At 40.1% G+C, this 18,752-nt stretch overlaps 2 protein-coding genes across 3 annotated transcripts in view; both read left to right on the top strand.

The window, feature by feature from the left end:
- Positions 1-7,712, top strand: part of CCDC18 (coiled-coil domain containing 18) — a 32,490-nt gene extending 24,778 nt beyond the window's left edge. For both annotated transcript variants that reach the window (XM_083743210.1, XM_083743211.1), the window contains exons 19-29: positions 855-997; positions 1,467-1,630; positions 1,913-2,126; positions 2,216-2,315; positions 2,478-2,594; positions 3,250-3,393; positions 3,938-4,141; positions 4,364-4,501; positions 5,095-5,283; positions 6,034-6,469; positions 7,381-7,712. In XM_083743210.1, coding sequence (XP_083599336.1) covers positions 855-997; positions 1,467-1,630; positions 1,913-2,126; positions 2,216-2,315; positions 2,478-2,594; positions 3,250-3,393; positions 3,938-4,141; positions 4,364-4,501; positions 5,095-5,283; positions 6,034-6,441 — 1,821 coding nt within the window. In that variant the 3' untranslated portion in view covers positions 6,442-6,469; positions 7,381-7,712. The remainder of the gene's footprint in view (positions 1-854; positions 998-1,466; positions 1,631-1,912; positions 2,127-2,215; positions 2,316-2,477; positions 2,595-3,249; positions 3,394-3,937; positions 4,142-4,363; positions 4,502-5,094; positions 5,284-6,033; positions 6,470-7,380) is intronic.
- Positions 7,713-8,709: 997 nt separating this feature from the next.
- On the top strand, positions 8,710-17,655 carry LOC310846627 (retinol dehydrogenase 8-like). The gene is made up of 6 exons (XM_083743556.1): positions 8,710-9,060; positions 9,802-9,967; positions 11,161-11,336; positions 12,898-12,991; positions 14,166-14,349; positions 15,524-17,655. The coding sequence occupies exons 1-6, from the start codon at positions 8,964-8,966 to the stop codon at positions 15,761-15,763; spliced, it is 957 nt and encodes a 318-aa protein (XP_083599682.1). The 5' UTR covers positions 8,710-8,963; the 3' UTR covers positions 15,764-17,655.
- The last annotated feature ends 1,097 nt before the right edge of the window (positions 17,656-18,752 follow it).

The following is an 18,752-nucleotide window of genomic DNA, read 5'->3' as shown; positions in this document are numbered from 1 at the left end:
GCCAGAAGCGGCTTAATCATGCTGGCCACATGACCTGGAAACTGTACGCTGGCTCCCTTGGCCAATAAAGCGAGATGAGCGCCGCAACCCCAGAGTCGGCCACGACTGGACCTAATGGTCAGGGGTCCCTTTACCTTTACCACTTGAGCAGTCTCCAAGCCATCAGTTCCACATCAGTCTTGGTTCCATTAAAATTAACTTCACTGTTGCAACTGGTTTCTGGTGGCTCCAATCTGGTGGAACGCTCTGTCACAAAAGACTAGGGCCCTGCGGGACTTGACATCTTTCCGCAGGGCCTGTAAGACAGAGCTGTTCCACCAGGCCTTTGGCCGAGGTAATTCTTCACAGAACTCTAGCCCAATGGTTGCCATCAATTTGATTTGAACTGATTTTATAATGAATTGATTTTAGAATGCTGATTATTTTACTGTTGTTAGCTGCTCTGAGCCCGGCTTTGGCTGGGGAGGGCAGGATATAAATAAATATTATTATTATTCAGTAGTTTTATGCCTTAGTTGCCTTTTTGCTGGAGAATTATGCTCTATACCTGTGAATCAGAAGGTGAACAGACATTTATTTTTGTTATTGGACACGTATCATGAAAACAATTATTTCCAAAGCAGAGGAACTATATCCATTGGGCAAACAGTAATCAAAGGCCTTTAAGATAAAGCTAGATACACAAACTTGCACACGTGTATATTTGTTTGTGGTTTCAGGGGATATATACCTGCAAATGCTCTTTCTTGGTTTTCTCTCTAAACTTTGGATAGGTAAATAAATATTGAATAGCCTAACAGTGCTGTTCTGTGTATGTCTACACACTTACCTCTATTAAATCTTTTTAAAAATAGGTATTAAAATTAGAGCAAGAACTTCAAAAACAGAAGGAAATTATGGAGGAAGAGTTGAGAAAAACTACCGAGAATCTCCATTTAGTCTCTGAAGAAGCTGATTTGAAAAGACAAAAAATAGCAGAACTCACGGGCACAATCAGGTAGGTTTAGAATACACTTCCGTGGATGGGTCCTTTTAAATCTCTATACTGCATATATCATTACTTTTAAATTCTTTTTCTGAATGTATCATCTTTTGAATGAAGAGGTTTCCAGAACAGAACTTTTTAAGCAAGTTAGTTCAAGCATTGAGGGCCTGGTAGCTTAAGCCCACCTTCCTCAACTTGCTGCCCTCCAGACATCAAGGACTACAACTCCCATCAGCTGTGCAGTCTGGGGCTGATGGGAGTTATGGTTCAAAACATATAGAGGGCAACACTTTGGGGAAGGCTGGTATAAGCTATTGTGCTGTTGCAGACCCATCTTACTTGGAGACAGATACATAGTTCCAACTTCTTAAATACTCAAGTTCAAACTCAGTGTGCCGTAGATCTATATTTTGCTCAGAATAGCATGACGAACATGCTTATTTCAGTTACTGATTGAGATTTTCTAATTCTGCTTGTTTAGGCAAATTAAGATAGAGATGGATCAATGTAAAGATGAGCTAATAGACATGGAGAAAGAGTTAGTTCACTTAAGACGAGATGGTCACGCTAAAGCATCGCAGCTGGGCCACTTGGAAATGACTTTGGAAGAGAAACATGAAGAACTGCAGAAAAAGACGCAGCAAGGTAGTCTCTTTACTGTGCTTTTTCAGTGCAAAGGCCACACATAACTACTTTGAAATGAATGTGATGTGTTTCTCAAGGATAATACACATTGGAATGGTAAGCCTACATGAATGAAACTGACAGGGAACAGGGCTGTAGAATCTTTGCAGAGCTGTCTAATAAGTATGACTAGCACAGATGCTAGCTTTTTCACTGCTAGAACACATCCGTGAATTCAGTATGTAGTCCTCCGTCTACACACACACACTTAACATCCTTTTCTGCTTTCCATATGCACTACAGTGAAACAGTTAGAAGATAAATTGCTTCAAGCTGAGACACAGCAAAAGGATTCTGAGCAGAAAATAGGAACGTTGGAGACTGACCTGCAGAATGCCACTGGGAAGCTAAAAACTAGTTTGAGACAACTGCAAGAACTTCGGAATATGCTACAGGAAACACAGTTGGCTCTGGAGGAGAAGTATGCTGCTATCGAGAATTTAACAGAAGAACTAAGGTAGGCTGAACCCTTGTTACTGAGCTTCATCACCATTGCGAACTAGTACTTTGGAAACCTTATGCTTTATTTTTAAATTTAAATTGCAGAGATTGCAAGGATGAACTTGAGAACAAAAGGCAAGAACTCCTTGAGATGGAAAAGATATTAAAAGAAAGGAATTGGGATTTAAAACAAAGAGCAGCTCAGGTTAGAACTTTTATCAGTACAATTTATGAATTTTGACAAGCCTCATACATGTTTTGGGGGCCTAAGTGATAACCACAACTCTGTGGTGCATAATTTCATACATGGTAAGCAACTTCTAATTCTTGTTTCATGTTTCTGCCTTCTCTCTCTCTCCCTTTTTAGGTTACACAGTTGGATATGTCAATTCGTGAGCACAGGGGAGAATTGGAACAAAAAATAATTAAATTAGAAGGAAATTTGGAAAAAGCAGAGTTGCAGATCAAGGAATGCAACAGACAGGTGCTTTGATTATCTGATGTTTTTTTAAAAAAATATTGTATTGAAGTCAAATGTAACCCTTACTAATATAATAGCTTGCGGAAGTTTTGAAGCATGAAACAGTATATGGGCTGTGTGTATCTTAACTAACAATATAGTTTTTTAAACATAGCAATACATGTTGTGCCATTAATGTGCATAAAATTATAACAGTTGCACAAGTAGAACAGTACCATAATCACAAGTGAGTTACAAGAAGGCTCACAGCACATGTTACCTGCCTATACACAATCAGTGCATTAGTGAGACAGACAAAACAGTTACCTGAAACACATTGGTGCTGCAACATTCTTTTGTACCAACCACATAGGTGACCCCCTTTTCCTTTTATTGGTGTCAGCAGTTGCAGGCCCTGCCCATTCTGAGGATGCCTTTTCTGAAACTACATATGTATGAGGCTAAAAAATGGAAGGGAAGGAGCCAACTTGAACCACAATTAATGAAAAATACTATTGCATTAACTAAAGTGGAAGAGTTAAATACTGTCACAGAATCTGCACAACTGACCAACTGTAGATTTTAAACAGACATTGTAGAGTACTGTGGGGCTTTTGTTACAATTCCTAAAATAGATAATTCTCTTAATAAGTAATCCTGTCCTACACCCTGTTGCCAGATTGAGAGTTTAGAGAGCAAGCTACAGCATTCCAAAGGTGAACTTCAGGAGAAAGAGTTGAACATCCTCCAACAAGATCAAGAGATAAATCGTCTTAAAAAGGAAACTGGAAGAAAACAGGAAAAAGTAACAGATATTGAGAAAGTAAGTTTTTTATTTGCATAATGGTTTTTGTCTGTGACTATAGTCACTATCTGATTTTTTTCATCAGCCTAAACCATAAAGGATAGAGAGAAATGCTTCCTGTTCATAAGGGGTTGAATCCAGATTTGCTCTTCTGTAAACAGAAGGCTCCTGCTGGAGGAAGCAAGGGGTGTCTGAATATTTATTTATTTAATTACACACACCCTTCTCTGCCCATGCTTCACAGCAGATTTTTATAAGTGCAAGGGCTGTGATGGGGGGAGAAGTAATTAGCAAATATTACTTCCCATGCAATCAGCTTTTTGCGCTCTTAATCCATCAATTTGACAGTAAGTGACTATATAGGATTGTGGCCTCATTGTTTGTTTCCCTTCATCTCATGGTGGCCTTTTAAGTCTCATAATATGCTACTGATTATTTATCATAGTGAGGACAGAAGGCTACACAGATAATGGATCTGATAAGGCATGGCAGCTATGTTAAAAATGAAAAAAAAAGTAAAAATGCTTAAGTTTTGTTAATGCACATTGTTTACCCCTTTTAGAAGGTGGAGGAACAGGAAAGGTTCATGGCAGAACAGCACAAGGAAATACTTGATTTGGGTCAGCAGCTGAGGCTAGAACGTGAACAGATGAAAAAGGTCCATTTGGAGCTACTGGAAAGTCGCCGTCAACAGGCTCAAGCTCAGAGAGATGTGGATAGGCTCTCTCTTGAACTGGAAGAAGTGAACCACCTCTCGCATGAAAAAGTAACCGTTTTTCATAGTTCTTCCTGTCAACAGAATTGGCCCGATACAGGAGTGTTCCTGTACCCAATTCAATGTGTATTGGGCAGCAATGGCTTCCTCACTTTAATGGGGGTTCATTGTTTCCCTGCAAGCAGAAAGGGAAAGGAGGAAGGAGGACTATATACTACTATATATAATAAATATATTGTTGCTGATATTATTCATTTCATAATTGCCTTTTAGGAAAGTCGTACAAATCATTTGGCAGAACAACTAGGGGCAGCTCAGGCACGGGAAGCCCAGTTAGAAGCAAGAATGCAAACGGAGATTAGGAGGCTCTCAGCAGAAATACATTCACTAAAGCAGTCTTATACGTCAGAGGTAAAAACAAAATTGCTTTTACCAACATGTGTTGTATTTTTAGATGTATTAGAACTGAACAGTTAATTTTTATCTTGGAATTTTAGAGACTGGCCGTAGGTTTTGCTTGGCACCTGGGTTTAAAAGGAAAACTTTTGATTCTGGCATTGCAAATAAGGGAGAACATAGGAAGGTCCATTGGCCAACCTACAGTGATTGGCAGTGGCTCTCCAGGGTTTTAGGCAGCGTTCTCGCCCAGCCCTACCTAGAGATGGTGGGGATTAAACCTGTAACCTTCTATAGGCAAAGCAGATGCTGTACTACTCAGCAATAGGCCTTCCCCAAATGCTTCAGGACCATTCATCTTTCTCATCCCTTCCCAAACATAAGTTCAGCTACCTTCATTAAATTACTAAATCAACACTGATAGACGTGACTTTAACAACAGAACATTTGATTTTGGGGATTGTCATTTGAACAAAGAATTCCATAATTATGTATCAGTTGGGACATTAGCTTAATTAGGCTATTTGTTCCATGCCTCTATTATAAGTTTAAATAAACGGATCATAAAGTTTTGAATATATTTTGTTGTCTTACCTTTATCTCTTCAGAAACTCTTACATGAAACAGAGGAAACAAAACGGAAGGAATCAATATCTAAATCTCATCACCTTTATGGGCAGTTGCAGCAGCTGAAGCTAGACCTGGAAGATGCACAAGGCACTGTCTGTAATCTACAAGAACAGCTTCAGTCCAGAAATGACATGATTGACGCAGCAAACGAAGCTCTGCTTCTCAAAGTGAGTAAGCACAAGAATGTGTTTTCTTGACATACAAGGCAGCATGGCAAAAATCTCCTGTACAAGGAGAAATTAATAAAATTATCCAACTTCACTGATACTTACTACCAAAGATCATTAGCAATTAGGCTTTTGTGAGACTTGAGGGCCAAAGATGGTCCTCCGAGCCTATTTGGCTACTGAGACTCTCCCCACACCACATCCTGTCTCCCCAGAACCTGCCTCTCACTGGCCGTACTCTGTATCATCCTAGAATGCCTATGCTTGCCTAGAATGTGTCCTTGATGATGCCTCTTGATTGGCTAGATGGAAAGGTTAAGGGTGTGTACAAACCTCTGGTTTTTGCATGATGGAATCCAAAGCTAAGAGTCCCATCCTTTGCTGTGCTTAGTTCTATCTTGGACCACCCCCACTTTTGCCTCTAGCTGCACTCGTGATGGGTGTTCAACCCCAGGGAATGCAACTATGGGACTTAAAAATTTTCCCACCCCTGGTTTGGAGCCTGACTAGACATTTTTAGGGGGTGGCTGTGTTGATCTATGTGTTCCCATTTTCTGGATAATATGTAGAATAAGAAATAGGAAGCCCAGTCATGTTCAGTGTCTTCCTGCCCTCTGTAGATGGCAGCCAATGAAGTGGGACAGGGAAATGCTGAAAACATTGTCACTGAATGAAGTGCTAAGCTAATGTGAAAGGCATGATATTTTCTTAATAAAAGTGTTGATTTATTTGTTTTTATTACATTTTTAGGAATCTGAAGTAACAAGACTACAAGCTAGAATTGCAGGCCATGAAAGAACAGAAAGCATCAAGCAACTCTCAGCCCCACAAAACATATCCACTCATCAATGGTTAGATCAAGAGCCAGACTTTGACAGGCATTCTCAGAGAAAATTTGCAAGCACTAATGATCCAAGTTTTAAAGATGATGGAAATTTATTAAAACCAAAAAACATTTTTACATCCAATTCTTTGGTAATTTGTAGGAAGCCAAAAGACACAATTCACGACTCACCAAAAAGTCCAGATGAATCATCCTTTGATCCTTTGACACACATTGTGGAAGAAGATGAGACTTGTGATAGCAGTGACTTCCAAACTCTTAGTGGCATGCTAAAATATATCAACAAAGAGATGAATTCTGAAAATTCTCCATAATTTTCACCTGATGTAAAGGACAATTCAAGTATGTATTTCTGTACCATAGTATTTCTTAGGCAAATAGGACACAGTACACTTTGTCTGGAGGTGGGGCAGGCAAATGATGATAATGTTCCCTCTTTGAGTTACATTTTGTGGAGCAAGCATGACTACTAAGATGTATTAACTAATTAATGTTCCTCTAGGACAGACTTTACAAATGTATCAAGAGTGCATATAGGGTCCCCCTTTTTTTTTAAGGACACGAGCTCAATCAAAAATAAAAAGCATGATCCTTTGCAGAAGTAAGTTCCACTGTTCAATGCTTACCTATCAGGTGAGTGCATAGGAGTGGAGCCTAAACCTGAAAACAGTTTTGAGGAATTTTCTTCAGGACTAGTTTTTACCTGATGGTAATTGCAAACAGAGCATTATGAATAATGTAATTCAATGCATTTGATAGATATTAGGATATCATCAAGTGCATAAGTTCTGATTTAGACCAGTTAATGCTGTCTCCCAAGAGGTGTCCAAAATCATATATAAGAGCTGTCAAGGTAGGGATGGATCTCTCTGGGTTTGTGATAGTGCGTAGCATGTCATCCACAAATATGACTATCTCTTGTTCCCTAACAGCTGCATGGATACTGCTGATCTCACTAATGTATATCCATGGGTTGCACAGGTCAGAGGTTCCAAATACAAATAAAAAAATAGGCTTATTCCATTCCTTACCAGGAATGAGTGGGGCAGGGGAAAGTATCCTATTTGTAAATTACCCAGGAAGACCATAGGATCCTATCAAAGGCCTTCTCTGTATCAAATAAGGGGAGGGCAGTTGGGTGATTATTATGCTTGTTCAAGTCCTTAGTGTGAGACCAGTAATTCATTTTAACTAGAACTTGAGGTCTGCATGAATTTCACATTTGTTAATGCCTATGTTAATATCTGTTTCAGGAACAAATGTTGTGAAGTAACAGTGTGCTGGCAAGCAGTCAACCGCAGATGGATTTATTGTCTTCATGAATATAATGATGTGCCATTTTATACAAACTCTGTATATATTTGAGAAGCATAGTGACTCATAATCCCTTCCTATTTATCCCAATTCTATTTTTTTATTACTGCTTTAAAGTAATTTGTACAGTAATAAAGGTGTGGTGGGGTTTTTTTTTCTCTTAAAGAGAAATCTGAAGGATCTGGATTTTTTTTTTTAACTATTTTCCTGATACTTGAATATTTCAGATAAATGTATTATTATTGAATTAATAAACAAACAATACACATTGTGTTACTTGCTTTTTCTGTTACATATCCACTACTGTAGTTACCATGTGAGGGGGGGAAATCCATAAATTTGTCCAATTTTTATTTTTTTTAAAAACTGAAAGGCACCAGTTTACCTTGTGGTACTGGAATTTTGGGATTGTGTAAATAAGTCCTTCCTTTTGTTTTTCTGAACCCAATACAAATTAATATTATCGGGTGACCCACAGTTATGAGAAAGAGATCAGAGGAATGTAGTGTGTCTCTGGGCAAGCCATGCTATTCATAATTCTATAAGCCTCTCATGTCTGCGTCTCCCTTAGCAATAACGTTCAGATCAAGGGCTATTACATATGTCCTTTTGCTCCCAACAAGCCTCCTTTACTCATGATTAATCTCTTTTTTAAATACATGGCATTTTAAAAAAATGTCAACAGGAATAGCTAACAGAAAACAGATATTGCAGCACATAACAGAAGGCAAGTTGTTTCCTCTTCTAGATGCTGAATGTGAAGTGTTACATAGCGCATGTTTAAATTGGGAAGACCAAGAAACCCCCAGCCCGGCCTGCCTCCACCATACATTCTTTGATAGCCTTGACGGTGTCTCCCTGCTGTGGAACCCCTTGATATGTTTCTGCTAGTCCTTCAGTGTCCAAGCAGCCATCAACACCAGTACTGCCTGAAACAAAGGGTAGCTTCAGCAAGAATGTAATTTGGCCACAATGATTGTGCCCAACAATGATAGTTATAGGGACTGCCAAGACTGAAGGCCCTAATTGAGTTTCTTTTAAGGAAGCAACTGACTTTGAGTTGCCTCAGATCTTTTTAAATTAAAGCACCTATTTGAAGGATGCATGCAATTTGCAAATACAACTTGGGCAAAGTATTGTCCTCTAGGTTTTGGTATAGTTGATCTCCAGTCCTGTTACCTGTTTAAATTATGATAACCCACCCTTCATATTTTGTTCAAATTTTCAATTTAAAAACTGCTGAAACCTTGAAGCCTAACTTCCCTACAATGCATCATCAAGCCAGATTATGCAACCTTCATATATAACCATGCCCAAACATCTATTTTTGTTTATTGCTGTCCATACGGAGATTATCTTCTTAGCTCTGTAATGCATAGGTATGCACCTTTAGATTTGCTGACACCTAAAGTCTTGTGAATAAAAGCATCCAGGGGAGTATTAAGCTTTTGTCCTGCAAAGCTACCAGACTACCCACAGACTGTCTAAGGGAAACCTTCCAGCGCATCTGCTACCATCCACAATGGCTCAGAAAACAGTGCTCATCACAGGTTGCTCCTCAGGAATTGGGCTGGCGTTGGCTGTAAAAATGGCCACTAATGAACAGAAAAGATTCAAAGGTTACAACACCTTCTCTCTTTAATTTTGCTCACCTGTGTTGCTGAACATTACCTAGTGTGAGCTATGTTGAGTAGTAAAGCTTTACGTAGCGTGACATGATGCAACTTTGCATCCTTGCAGGCTTTGCAATTTAATTTTAGAAACAAAAGTGTAAGGGTTTTTCTTTTTTGGAGACGCCAAATGTCACTAGCCTCCATTATTTTACAGCCCGGTCCTATGCTTATTAAAAAGTCCCACTCAGTTCAGTGGGGCTTGCTCTTAAAGCTACACAGGAGCTGTTTATTTTGATCTATCTGTTTAAATTAGAATTGATGGAATATTTCTATTTTTAACGTCAGCTGACTATTTTTCTTTCTCTTTTCTTAAAAAACAGCCACAATCCTCTATCCACTTGTATGGAAGTAAGCCATTTTTTAAAAAGAGAGAAAAACCAACTGGTTGCAGTGTTCAGGAAGTGGAATTCTATACATGTCTGTTCAAAAAGAAGCCCTGAACGCTGCAACCAGTTGGTTTCAATGGGTTAATTATGTGTTGGGTTCTGACCATGCTGTTTTATTTTCTTCTAATCTGGAGCCTCTATCAAATGGAAGTATATTCAGGTTTCTATGACCTTAGAGTCTGGAGCTGAAGGTTTATGTAATCAGTGTTTAATTTTCATAACCCTTCTGAAAGGAAAGGCTAAATACTGCTGTTTGTGATATTTATTTTCCTCCTCTTTTTTTTTTTTTTTTTTTTTGCAGTTTATGCTACAATGCGGGATCTGGCCAAACAGGATAAACTGATAGAAGCTGCAGGCAATACTGTTGGAAACACCTTAGAGATTAAACAGCTGGATGTGTGCAGTGATGAATCTATTAAAATGTGTGTCAGTAGCATCCCAGGAAGGCGGATTGATGTCCTAGGCAAGTAATGAATACCAATGGAACATTCGTTTTATGTATATATTTTAATGTAAAAATTAATATTTATTTGTTACATTTATATCCCACCAATCCTCCAAGGAGCTAAAGGTAGTTCTCCTCCTACTCATTTCATCCTCACAATAACTTGCCTGTTCTGGTAACTCCTGATTGTATTACTGCCCTAGGTTGATGCAAATTTCAGCTGGTCCAAAACAGGGCAACTAGGTGAGGGATGGGGGCTGGAGACCCTTCAGGTCATCTGGTCCTCGGGCATTTAAGGCTTCAAACCTTAGAACAAGTACTTTGAATCAGGCCTGGGAGCAGGCTGTAAGCTGGTGCAAATGGCAAAGCACTGGTATGTTGGGATCTGGTCTCCCATAGTCACCTGCCTAGCCCTTGAGATGGTCATCAGAAGAGTCTTTGTCCTGGTTCCTGTGCTTAATGAACTGAGGTGGGAGGTGACAAGGGGGAAGGCCTCTTTGGTGGTGGTGCCTAGTTTATGGAATAGTAAAGGGTAAAGGGACCCCTGACGGTTAGGTCCAGTCGTGGACAACTCTGAGGTTGCGGCACTCATATCACTTTACTGGCCGAGGGAGCTGGCATACAGCTTCTGGGACATGTGGCCAGCATGACTAAGCCACTTCTGGTGAAACCAGAGCAGCGCACAGAAACGCTGTTTACCTTCCCGCTGGAGCGGTACCTATTTATCTACTTGCACTTTAATGTGCTTTTGAACTGCTAGTTGGCAGGAGCAGGGACCGAGCAATGGGAGCTCACCCCATCTCAGGGATTCGAACCGCCGACCTTCTGATCAGCAAGCCCTGTGGGTTTAACCCACAGCGCCACCTGCATCCCAGTTTATGGAATACCCTCCCCATAAAGGCTTAATGGTACCTACATTACAGTCTTTTAGGCAGCCAAGGAAAAGATTTTTATTCCCCTTTCAAGTTACACATTTCATGCTTTTAATTTCTGCCCCTTGCTTGTTTTAAATTGATTTTTTGCTGCTGGGTTCATACTAGCTTTTTTATTCTGATTTGCAATGGTGCTTAATGTTTTACATTTTTTTATTTATGGCCAGAGACCTGGGTTAATGGGTGGTCCCACACGTTTGTTGCACATGAAAAAAATAAGAGCAACTTGAGTGGCAAGTGATAGCTGGTCGTTGTTGTTGTTGTTTTGCATTTATACAGTTAGCAATGCCGGCATGGGACTCATTGGACCTATTGAATGCCAGACCATCAAAGAGATGCAAAACGTGATGGATACAAACTTCTTTGGGTTGGTCCGGCTGCTGAAGGAGATTTTACCCGACATGAAGAAGAGAAAAAGCGGCCATATCGTGATTATCAGCAGTGTCATGGGAGTACAAGGCAAAGTAATATTGCATCTAATTAGTTACTGCAGCGTGTTTTGCAGGTTAATGCTCTGATCCCACGGCTGGAGGTAGTTATGCCTCTGAATGTCAGTTGCTGGAAGCTGCAGGAGAGGACTCTTGCAATAGGCTCCTGGTTATGGGCATCTAACATAGGCATCTGGTTAGCCACAGTGAGAACAGGGTGCTGGACTCAATGATCCAGAAGGCTCTTATGTTCCCATATTCAAGAGATATCTCATCCTACATTTTTATCCCATTTTAAGTGGCAACACTACCTTTAGATTTGCCCTTTGTGCTTCCCCAGAATTAATTCTGCATCAGCCAGTGTTCAAAACTCCCATTGTTCTAAGACGGTGCATTTTGCATCAGGGAATTTCATTAGCACAAGCAGTTTCTGAGCTCTAGGCGCAGTACTGCACCTAAGATTTCAGTTTAAAATTGCAGAGTGGAAGGGAAGGAGGACCTTTTTCTGTCTCCCCACTTCCAGCTACTCACGGAAGACTGGAGAAAAGACCCTCGTAGAATATTGGGGGGGACGGGACAGGGGAAGGACTAGATCATGTGAAAAATGAACATAATGTTTTAGCTGCACTTCATTCATTTTCAGCTTTATGTTCTTGTTACAAAAATATGCCTAGACATTCCATTGTTGCTCCCATAACCTAGATTTAAGATGCCCTTTAGCTCCTAGCTTTCATATCTCAGTTTTCAACACTGGCATCAGCTGAAGTTTTGCTAACGCTGAAACATCTCAGCCCTGGTTACTTCTGCTCCTGATTCAGCAGAAAGTGATTTTTGTGGCTTTTCCTCCCTCCCTTATTCAAGTAAAGGAATGCCAGATAGCTGGCTTGTGGTTTTCGGGCAAGAAACAAGTTCAATGACGACAATGATTTTAGTCCTATAGGCAACTGAGCTGCAATCTGCAGCTAAAGAGCAAAGTCTGCTCTTGCAACACAATGCCCTTATTTGTGGCATTGTAACCCAGAACATTGTGTCAATGGAGTTTTGCCACAGTGTGTAGCAACAGCAAAGACTGTACAGAAGTGTTGTGTCTAGCCCTTCTGGGGGAAAGGAGTGGGCTGGAGATTTATGGTGAAGCAACGGCAAAACTGAAGTTTACTTGCCTACGTGTTATCCAAAATGTTATCTGAAACACTTTCGGTTTGCATGGACTTAGAAACATTTGCCTAACCTAAGGGATGGGAACCATCTGGTGCCTTTTCCATCCCCTTTCCTGAAAACTGGAGGTGATTTGAAAGAAGGATGGCATGTGCATTCATCCCATTTAGTAAATGAGCTTTGTTGCAAAATATTTTGGGCAAGAGGTGAAAGAGGGGCAAAATAAATATACGTTCGTTGAACCTTCTTCTTGGCCTTGACAGTGATTCACTCTAATTTTCCTTAAATAAAAAAGCATTTGTAATGCTGACAGCCTAAATTGATGTTGATCTAATGTTGTGTATGGTACACAGGAGACTCTTACACGATAGTTTCATCATCAGCCCAGGGTATATTAAGATTAGCAACTCACTTTATTTTTATTTTGTAATCTATAGGGATTTTGTTCAATGATGTTTATGCTGCATCTAAATTTGCGGTGGAAGGATTCTGTGAAAGTTTAGCCATACAAGCACTCAAGTTTAAACTTAAGTAAGTAACAGCCTGCCTCATTTATTACTGTACTTTAATTTAAATTTACTTCGGTGCTGCTAAAGCAGCTGTTTAACTTCACCCCAGGAGGTGCACTCCATTGTCTCTAGAGACAGACGGATGTTGACTGGCAGAGTGTCTAGGACAGGGGTCTGCAAGGTTTACCCCGCCCAGGCCGGTTCACTCCAACGGAGATTCCTCTGTGGGCTGGATTGTGCATGTGATTTCTGGCATCTGTGCAGGCACGATTTCCAGCACCACGGAAGCGAGTCCCTGTGCCGTGCTGCACCAGTTTAGCGCAGCACACGGGGACTCACCGATCAGGGAGCTCAATTTGGGGGCAGCTCATGGGCCGGTTAAACGAACCCCTTAGGTTGCCACCCCTGGTCTGGATATTAAGCCACTCTTATACAATCTTCAGGTCGTATAAATCTATTGCCTTTTACTAAGGATATCCAAGGGTGAAATGCAAGATGCAAATGCAAGAAAACAAACTCGTGATTTTGAATGTTCACTTCTGGATATGGATTAAAATTAATGCTAAAATCAAGCACTATGTTGCATGGCTTTACTCTTTGCCAATTTATGCCCTGTAACTAAGGGTTTGCATATACTTAATAATAGTAATAATAATAATAATAATAATAATAATAATAATAATAATAATTTTTATTTATACCCCGCCCTCCCCAGCCAAGGCCGGGCTCAGGGTGGCTAACAAGCAATAATAAAAACAAGTTGAATGAATACAATTTAAAAACAATATTAAAATACAACAATTAAAATATAGAAACATTAAAATATTAAAATGCAGCCTCATCACAGGAGGAGAAAAAAAAAGAAAAAAGAAAGAGGGGGAGGGAATCAAACTGGCTCCAAGCCAAAGGCCAGGCAGAACAACTCTGTCTTACAGGCCCTGCAGAAAGAAATCAAATCCTGCAGGGCCCTGGTCTCATGAGACAGAGCGTTCCACCAGGCCGGAGCCAGTGTTGAAAAGGCCCTGGCTCTGGTTGAAGCTATTCTAACTTCCTTAGGGGCCGGGACCACTAGGGTGTTGCTATTTATGGACCTTAAGGTCCTCTGTGGGGCACACCAGGAGAGGCGGTCCCGTAGGTACTATGCATATAGTAGATGACTTACACAATATATCCTGTTTCTTTATTTTCCCAAACAGTCTAAGTTTAATAGAACCAGGGCCCGTGGTTACAGAGTTTGAAAGAAAAGTGTTTGAAGATGGGATGAACATGGATCTTTCAGCTGCAGATAAAGAAACAGCAGACATGTTTGTAAATATTTACCTGAAAAATTACAAGCAAATTTTCCAGACCCTGGGACAAACAGCTGAAGACATAGCAGAGGTAATGCATTGGAAGGTTTTTGTGGAATTTAAGACTGGGTTACATAATTATGGTTCGCCAGCCATGAGGCATTATGTGACTGGCAATTGCTCAGCATCAGCTTCTGATGAAATTACAATCCAATGAAAGTGGGGGGAAGTGACAGCCAAGTCTAAAAATATCTGTACTGACAAGGCTCTGTTAATGTGAGTAATAACATTTTAGGCAGGAAGAGTCTAGCCAACGCCAAATGTAACTAGGCAATGGGCCAACCTTTGTCTGAGCATCTTACCGAAATCACTTGCATGTTCAGGATGAGCTCAAGTGGATAATATCTTCATTGCATATCTTTAGGCGCCAGGCAAAAACATTCCTCTTCTCCCAAGTTTTTGACTAATTAACAGTCTATGACCTTTTTAAATGGTGGTTTGTATGTGTGTGTTACTATGTTATGTACCATATTTTCCCATGTATAAGATGATGTTTTTTGCCTTAAAATGTTAGGCAAAAATTGAGGGTCGTCTTATACACGGATACTGAATACAGAGTGGGACATGGTGGCAATTTTCTGCAGCAAGTGGGTGGGCAGGGGATCAGTTGTGACCCCCCAAAAAAGCTCAATAACTTTAGCGATTGTTGGTGATGACTGGCAAAAGCACGTTTGGCGGCAAGTAAGTGTGCGGGGGATTGGTGGTTGTGGTGGTGAGCAGACGGGAGATTGGCAGTGGCCAATAACTTTGGCGATTGTTAGCAACGGTTGTGGTGAGCACACGATTGGTGGTGAGTGGGCGGGTGATAGTGGAAGCTTCATTCCATTTCTTTGGTCAAAATTTTTCCAGAAACAAATAACACATTTGAAACTAGGAGTACTCTATTACTGATAGGGGACACTTATCTTGAAGGAATGTTCTGAGAGTGTCACTGATATAGCAGTTTCAGATTAAAAATAGTCAGAGGTGTGTGTGTGTGTGTGTGTTTTAAACTGTTCCTCCTCTTCCAGTAAACTCACTTTCAAAACATCATTGCTGGAACAATGTAAGCAACCCAAACAGCAATATTGAGTTAAAATGCTGATTTTATTCCCCTGTTTTTTCTCTTTGCGTTCTCCACCCCCATTCCAAATATATTTACATACACACTCTCAGTCTGGTGCAATTCCAGAATGTTATCATGTCTTCTTTTCTCATTCTTACAGCATACAGTGAAGATAATTCTAGCCGAAAACCCTCCTTTTCGCCACCAGACCAACACATTATACACTCCAATTACAACACTGAAATATGCCGATCCAAATGGAGACCTGCCTATTGATACCTTCTACAAAATGGTTTTTCAGCATGATAAGGTTTTCAGTGCGAGTCTTAACTTCATTAAAATGCTGCGTTGGAAAAGCAGAAAAAGTTTTGACTTGGGAGGAGGAAGATCCTCCCAATGAGCAAATGGGTGATTTCAGCTGCCATGTGGGCTATTTCACACACTTCCATGTTTCCTTATGTGTAAGTGCTTGTGTGGGATGGGAGACATCTTAAATAGCCCTGACTGAAGCTACAGTCCTATACACAATCCTTACTTGGGGGCAAGTCCAACTGAAGTTGGTGGGGCTTACTTCTTTTTTTAAATAATATTTATTAAGTTTTCCAATTTAACAATCCAATAAAAGCTACATTAAAAACATTCCAAATTATAAAATAATCAAACAGCCCAAATATTATGTCAAATTGTAAATCTTTGTTTGACTTCCCATGCTCTGACGTCAGGGGGTGGTGATCATCTCACATTTGTTCTGCTTCTAAGTTAGTCCAGGTGATTCCCACAAATCAATCCGATGTTAATCCTTCGTTCATTTCCCACAGCCTCTGAGTTCATCTAGCAAGCAAGTTAAATCAAACAATATGTTACTGTGTGGGTGTTTATCTTCTTCCATGTCTTTCGCTTTTGTTTTTTAATGACTGAAATTATAAGCTACATGTCCCAAAATGGAGGAAATCTGGCTTTCTGCCAATTTTACCAGGCGTAGGTCCAAATCTCTTCGTTTTAAGTCTGTCCATATACTATTCTGACCACCTCGATATTTTTCCAACACATACTTTCATTTACCTGGAAAATTGGGTAGGCGTAATGTGAAATCTATTGAAAGATCAAATAGCGCTTTTGTGTAAATTATCTGCTTAAGGGCAACATATACCACTTTAGGCTAGCAATGGGTGTGTACATGTTGCACTTTTAATGTTTCCCTATGTGGGGGGAATCGTTTACATGGAAAGGTAGCATGTCAGGGGAAAGTAGCATATCATGCCTCACAGTCTCCCTAACAGACTATGTTTCTATGTGAAATGGTTTCTGTTTTTAATTAGAGAAGTATTCAAAGATGCAATTCTTCTCACCAGCAGCCTGAAAGCTTTACACTTTATGCATAAGAAGAGCCCAGCTGGGTCAGACTAAGTTCCAACATGCTGTTCCAGAGCTGTCAGGGCAGCTTATCCAGAGGAAGGATGAAGCTACAAAAAAGACACATAGTATCTTTAAATGAAGCCTTTTGGATCCTAACGTATCTTTTACCTGCTTACTGCATATAACCCTCTCGTGCACAGCAAACTATGTTGCTCTATGTCTCATATGCTTTGCTCCAACCAATTTTCAGTTTCTTTGTTCAAGCTTCTCTCCTACTCTATCTTAAATATACCCATAGCTGTCAACTTTCCCCTTTTCTTGTGAGGAATCCTATTTGGAATAAGGGAATTTCCCTTAAAAAAGGGGAAAGTTGCCAGCTATGAATATACCTTCCACACGACATACCATATTCTCATATATTTGTGAGGATTTCTAGATGCTGCCTCTACAGAAAGTATAACTGTTTGCTGGTGGCACTTACAATAAAGGTCAATTCACATAACATTCTTCTTAGCTATTTTGGAATTGGTATGTACCCAGGATCCTAACTGTATATAATTTACTGTGTGTACATTAAATGGGTAGAAGACAAATTGCTTCAGCAGAGATTGCAAGAAATGTTGTAGTGGTTTGTAACCTAATCCAGCTGTATTCACACATTTTAAAAGCATTTACATGTTACTTGTGGGTTCAGAATGTGGCTAGAAAGAGATGTAGTGCACTCTTGAATGTCTAGGTTTCACCTGTGGTTCTTGATGCAGTGCTTTTTTATATGGCTTTCCTTAAAGTGGATTTAGAATAATCTTATCCACCAAGTTAGTAAAAGTCAAATGTAACCATTCTTGTACTGAAGACATTTTATGCTTTTCAAATATTTCTAATTGTTAATAGGTATTAGATTATTAATCCTGAATAAATCAGCATTCAGAAGGAAAAGCAGCTGATGAGCTGGCAATGTATGTACCAAACAAGTACACTGTGTTGCACAGTGCAGTGTATGGGCTTCAAGGAAGAGAACTGTTTGCACTGCTAGCTCTAAAAAATAAAAAACTGCAGTTTGCCTAATAACTTGACTCTACTTTTAATGGTGATAATATTCACATGCATTGCTTCTATAAAAGATACCAGGTTTCCTGGTACACCTTTTATACCATATTATTATTATTATTATTATTATTATTATTATTATTAAATCAGATGTGGGTGCCTAAATGCACACATGGGGTAAGGAAAAAACACACACAGCCAGCAGAGAATATGACATATTTTATTGTACCATTATTAAATGCCACTTTAACCCACCACCAAATGCTACTTTCTCCAACAAATGCAAAGTAGTTTTCTCCCTACTCATTTTTTCCTAACAACAACATTGTGGGGTAGATTAGGCTAAGAGGATGGCTAGCCCATAGTTATTTTAGTAAAAAGTTCATGGCTTTAAATCTTGGTAACAGCCATACCTAATTCTTCATGGGCACATGCAGGATTGTATTTTAGGCTTCACTAGTCTAGGTCCACCTTCTTTTGCCATTTAGATTTCCACAACAGAAGACGAGAGAAATCACAGAGTCAGAGAACTGTAGAGGTGGAAGAGACCAGCAGGGTCATCTAGTCCAAACCTGTGTGTATCTGAAGAAGTGTGCATGCACACGAAGGAATTTTTTTTGTTTTGACTATGGCAGACCAACACGGCTACCTATCTGTAACTCTGCAAAGCATTAATCTTTCGCCCAACTTGGGGCTCGAAACTAGGACCCTGAGGATTAAGAGTCTCGCGTTCCGCCGACTGAATAGAAATACTGACTTCAAAATAAATCGCACAACTAAAAGGATACACCATACAGCGCAATATTATAGTTTCAATGGAGTTTGCTCCCAGGCGACGTAATTGCAGACGGCAGCATTGTGGCCTTAACGGTTCTTTCCTAGCTAGTCCCGGATCTAACCTTCTGCGCGTGCGAGATTCCGACAACAACCCGTCGTCCGGGACTTCCAGCACCACCGAGGCGGCGATCCGGAAGGGCTTCGGCGCA

This window comes from Podarcis gaigeae (genome assembly GCF_964106915.1).
Source record: "Podarcis gaigeae genome assembly, chromosome: 6".
Classification (NCBI taxonomy): domain Eukaryota; kingdom Metazoa; phylum Chordata; class Lepidosauria; order Squamata; family Lacertidae; genus Podarcis; species Podarcis gaigeae.
This window is presented reverse-complemented; position numbering and strand designations above follow the sequence as displayed.

What these genes read in the sequence shown, in the direction of transcription:
- LOC310846627 (XM_083743556.1), top strand. Translation starts at nt 8,964, where the DNA reads ATGGCTCAGAAAACAGTGCTCATCACAGGTTGCTCCTCAGGAATTGGG. An exon ending in TGAACAGAAAAGATTCAAAG is followed by an intron (nt 9,061 to 9,801) that starts GTTACAACACCT and finishes TTTTTTTTGCAG; the next exon opens with TTTATGCTACAATGCGGGAT. An exon ending in CAGCTGAAGACATAGCAGAG is followed by an intron (nt 14,350 to 15,523) that starts GTAATGCATTGG and finishes TCATTCTTACAG; the next exon opens with CATACAGTGAAGATAATTCT.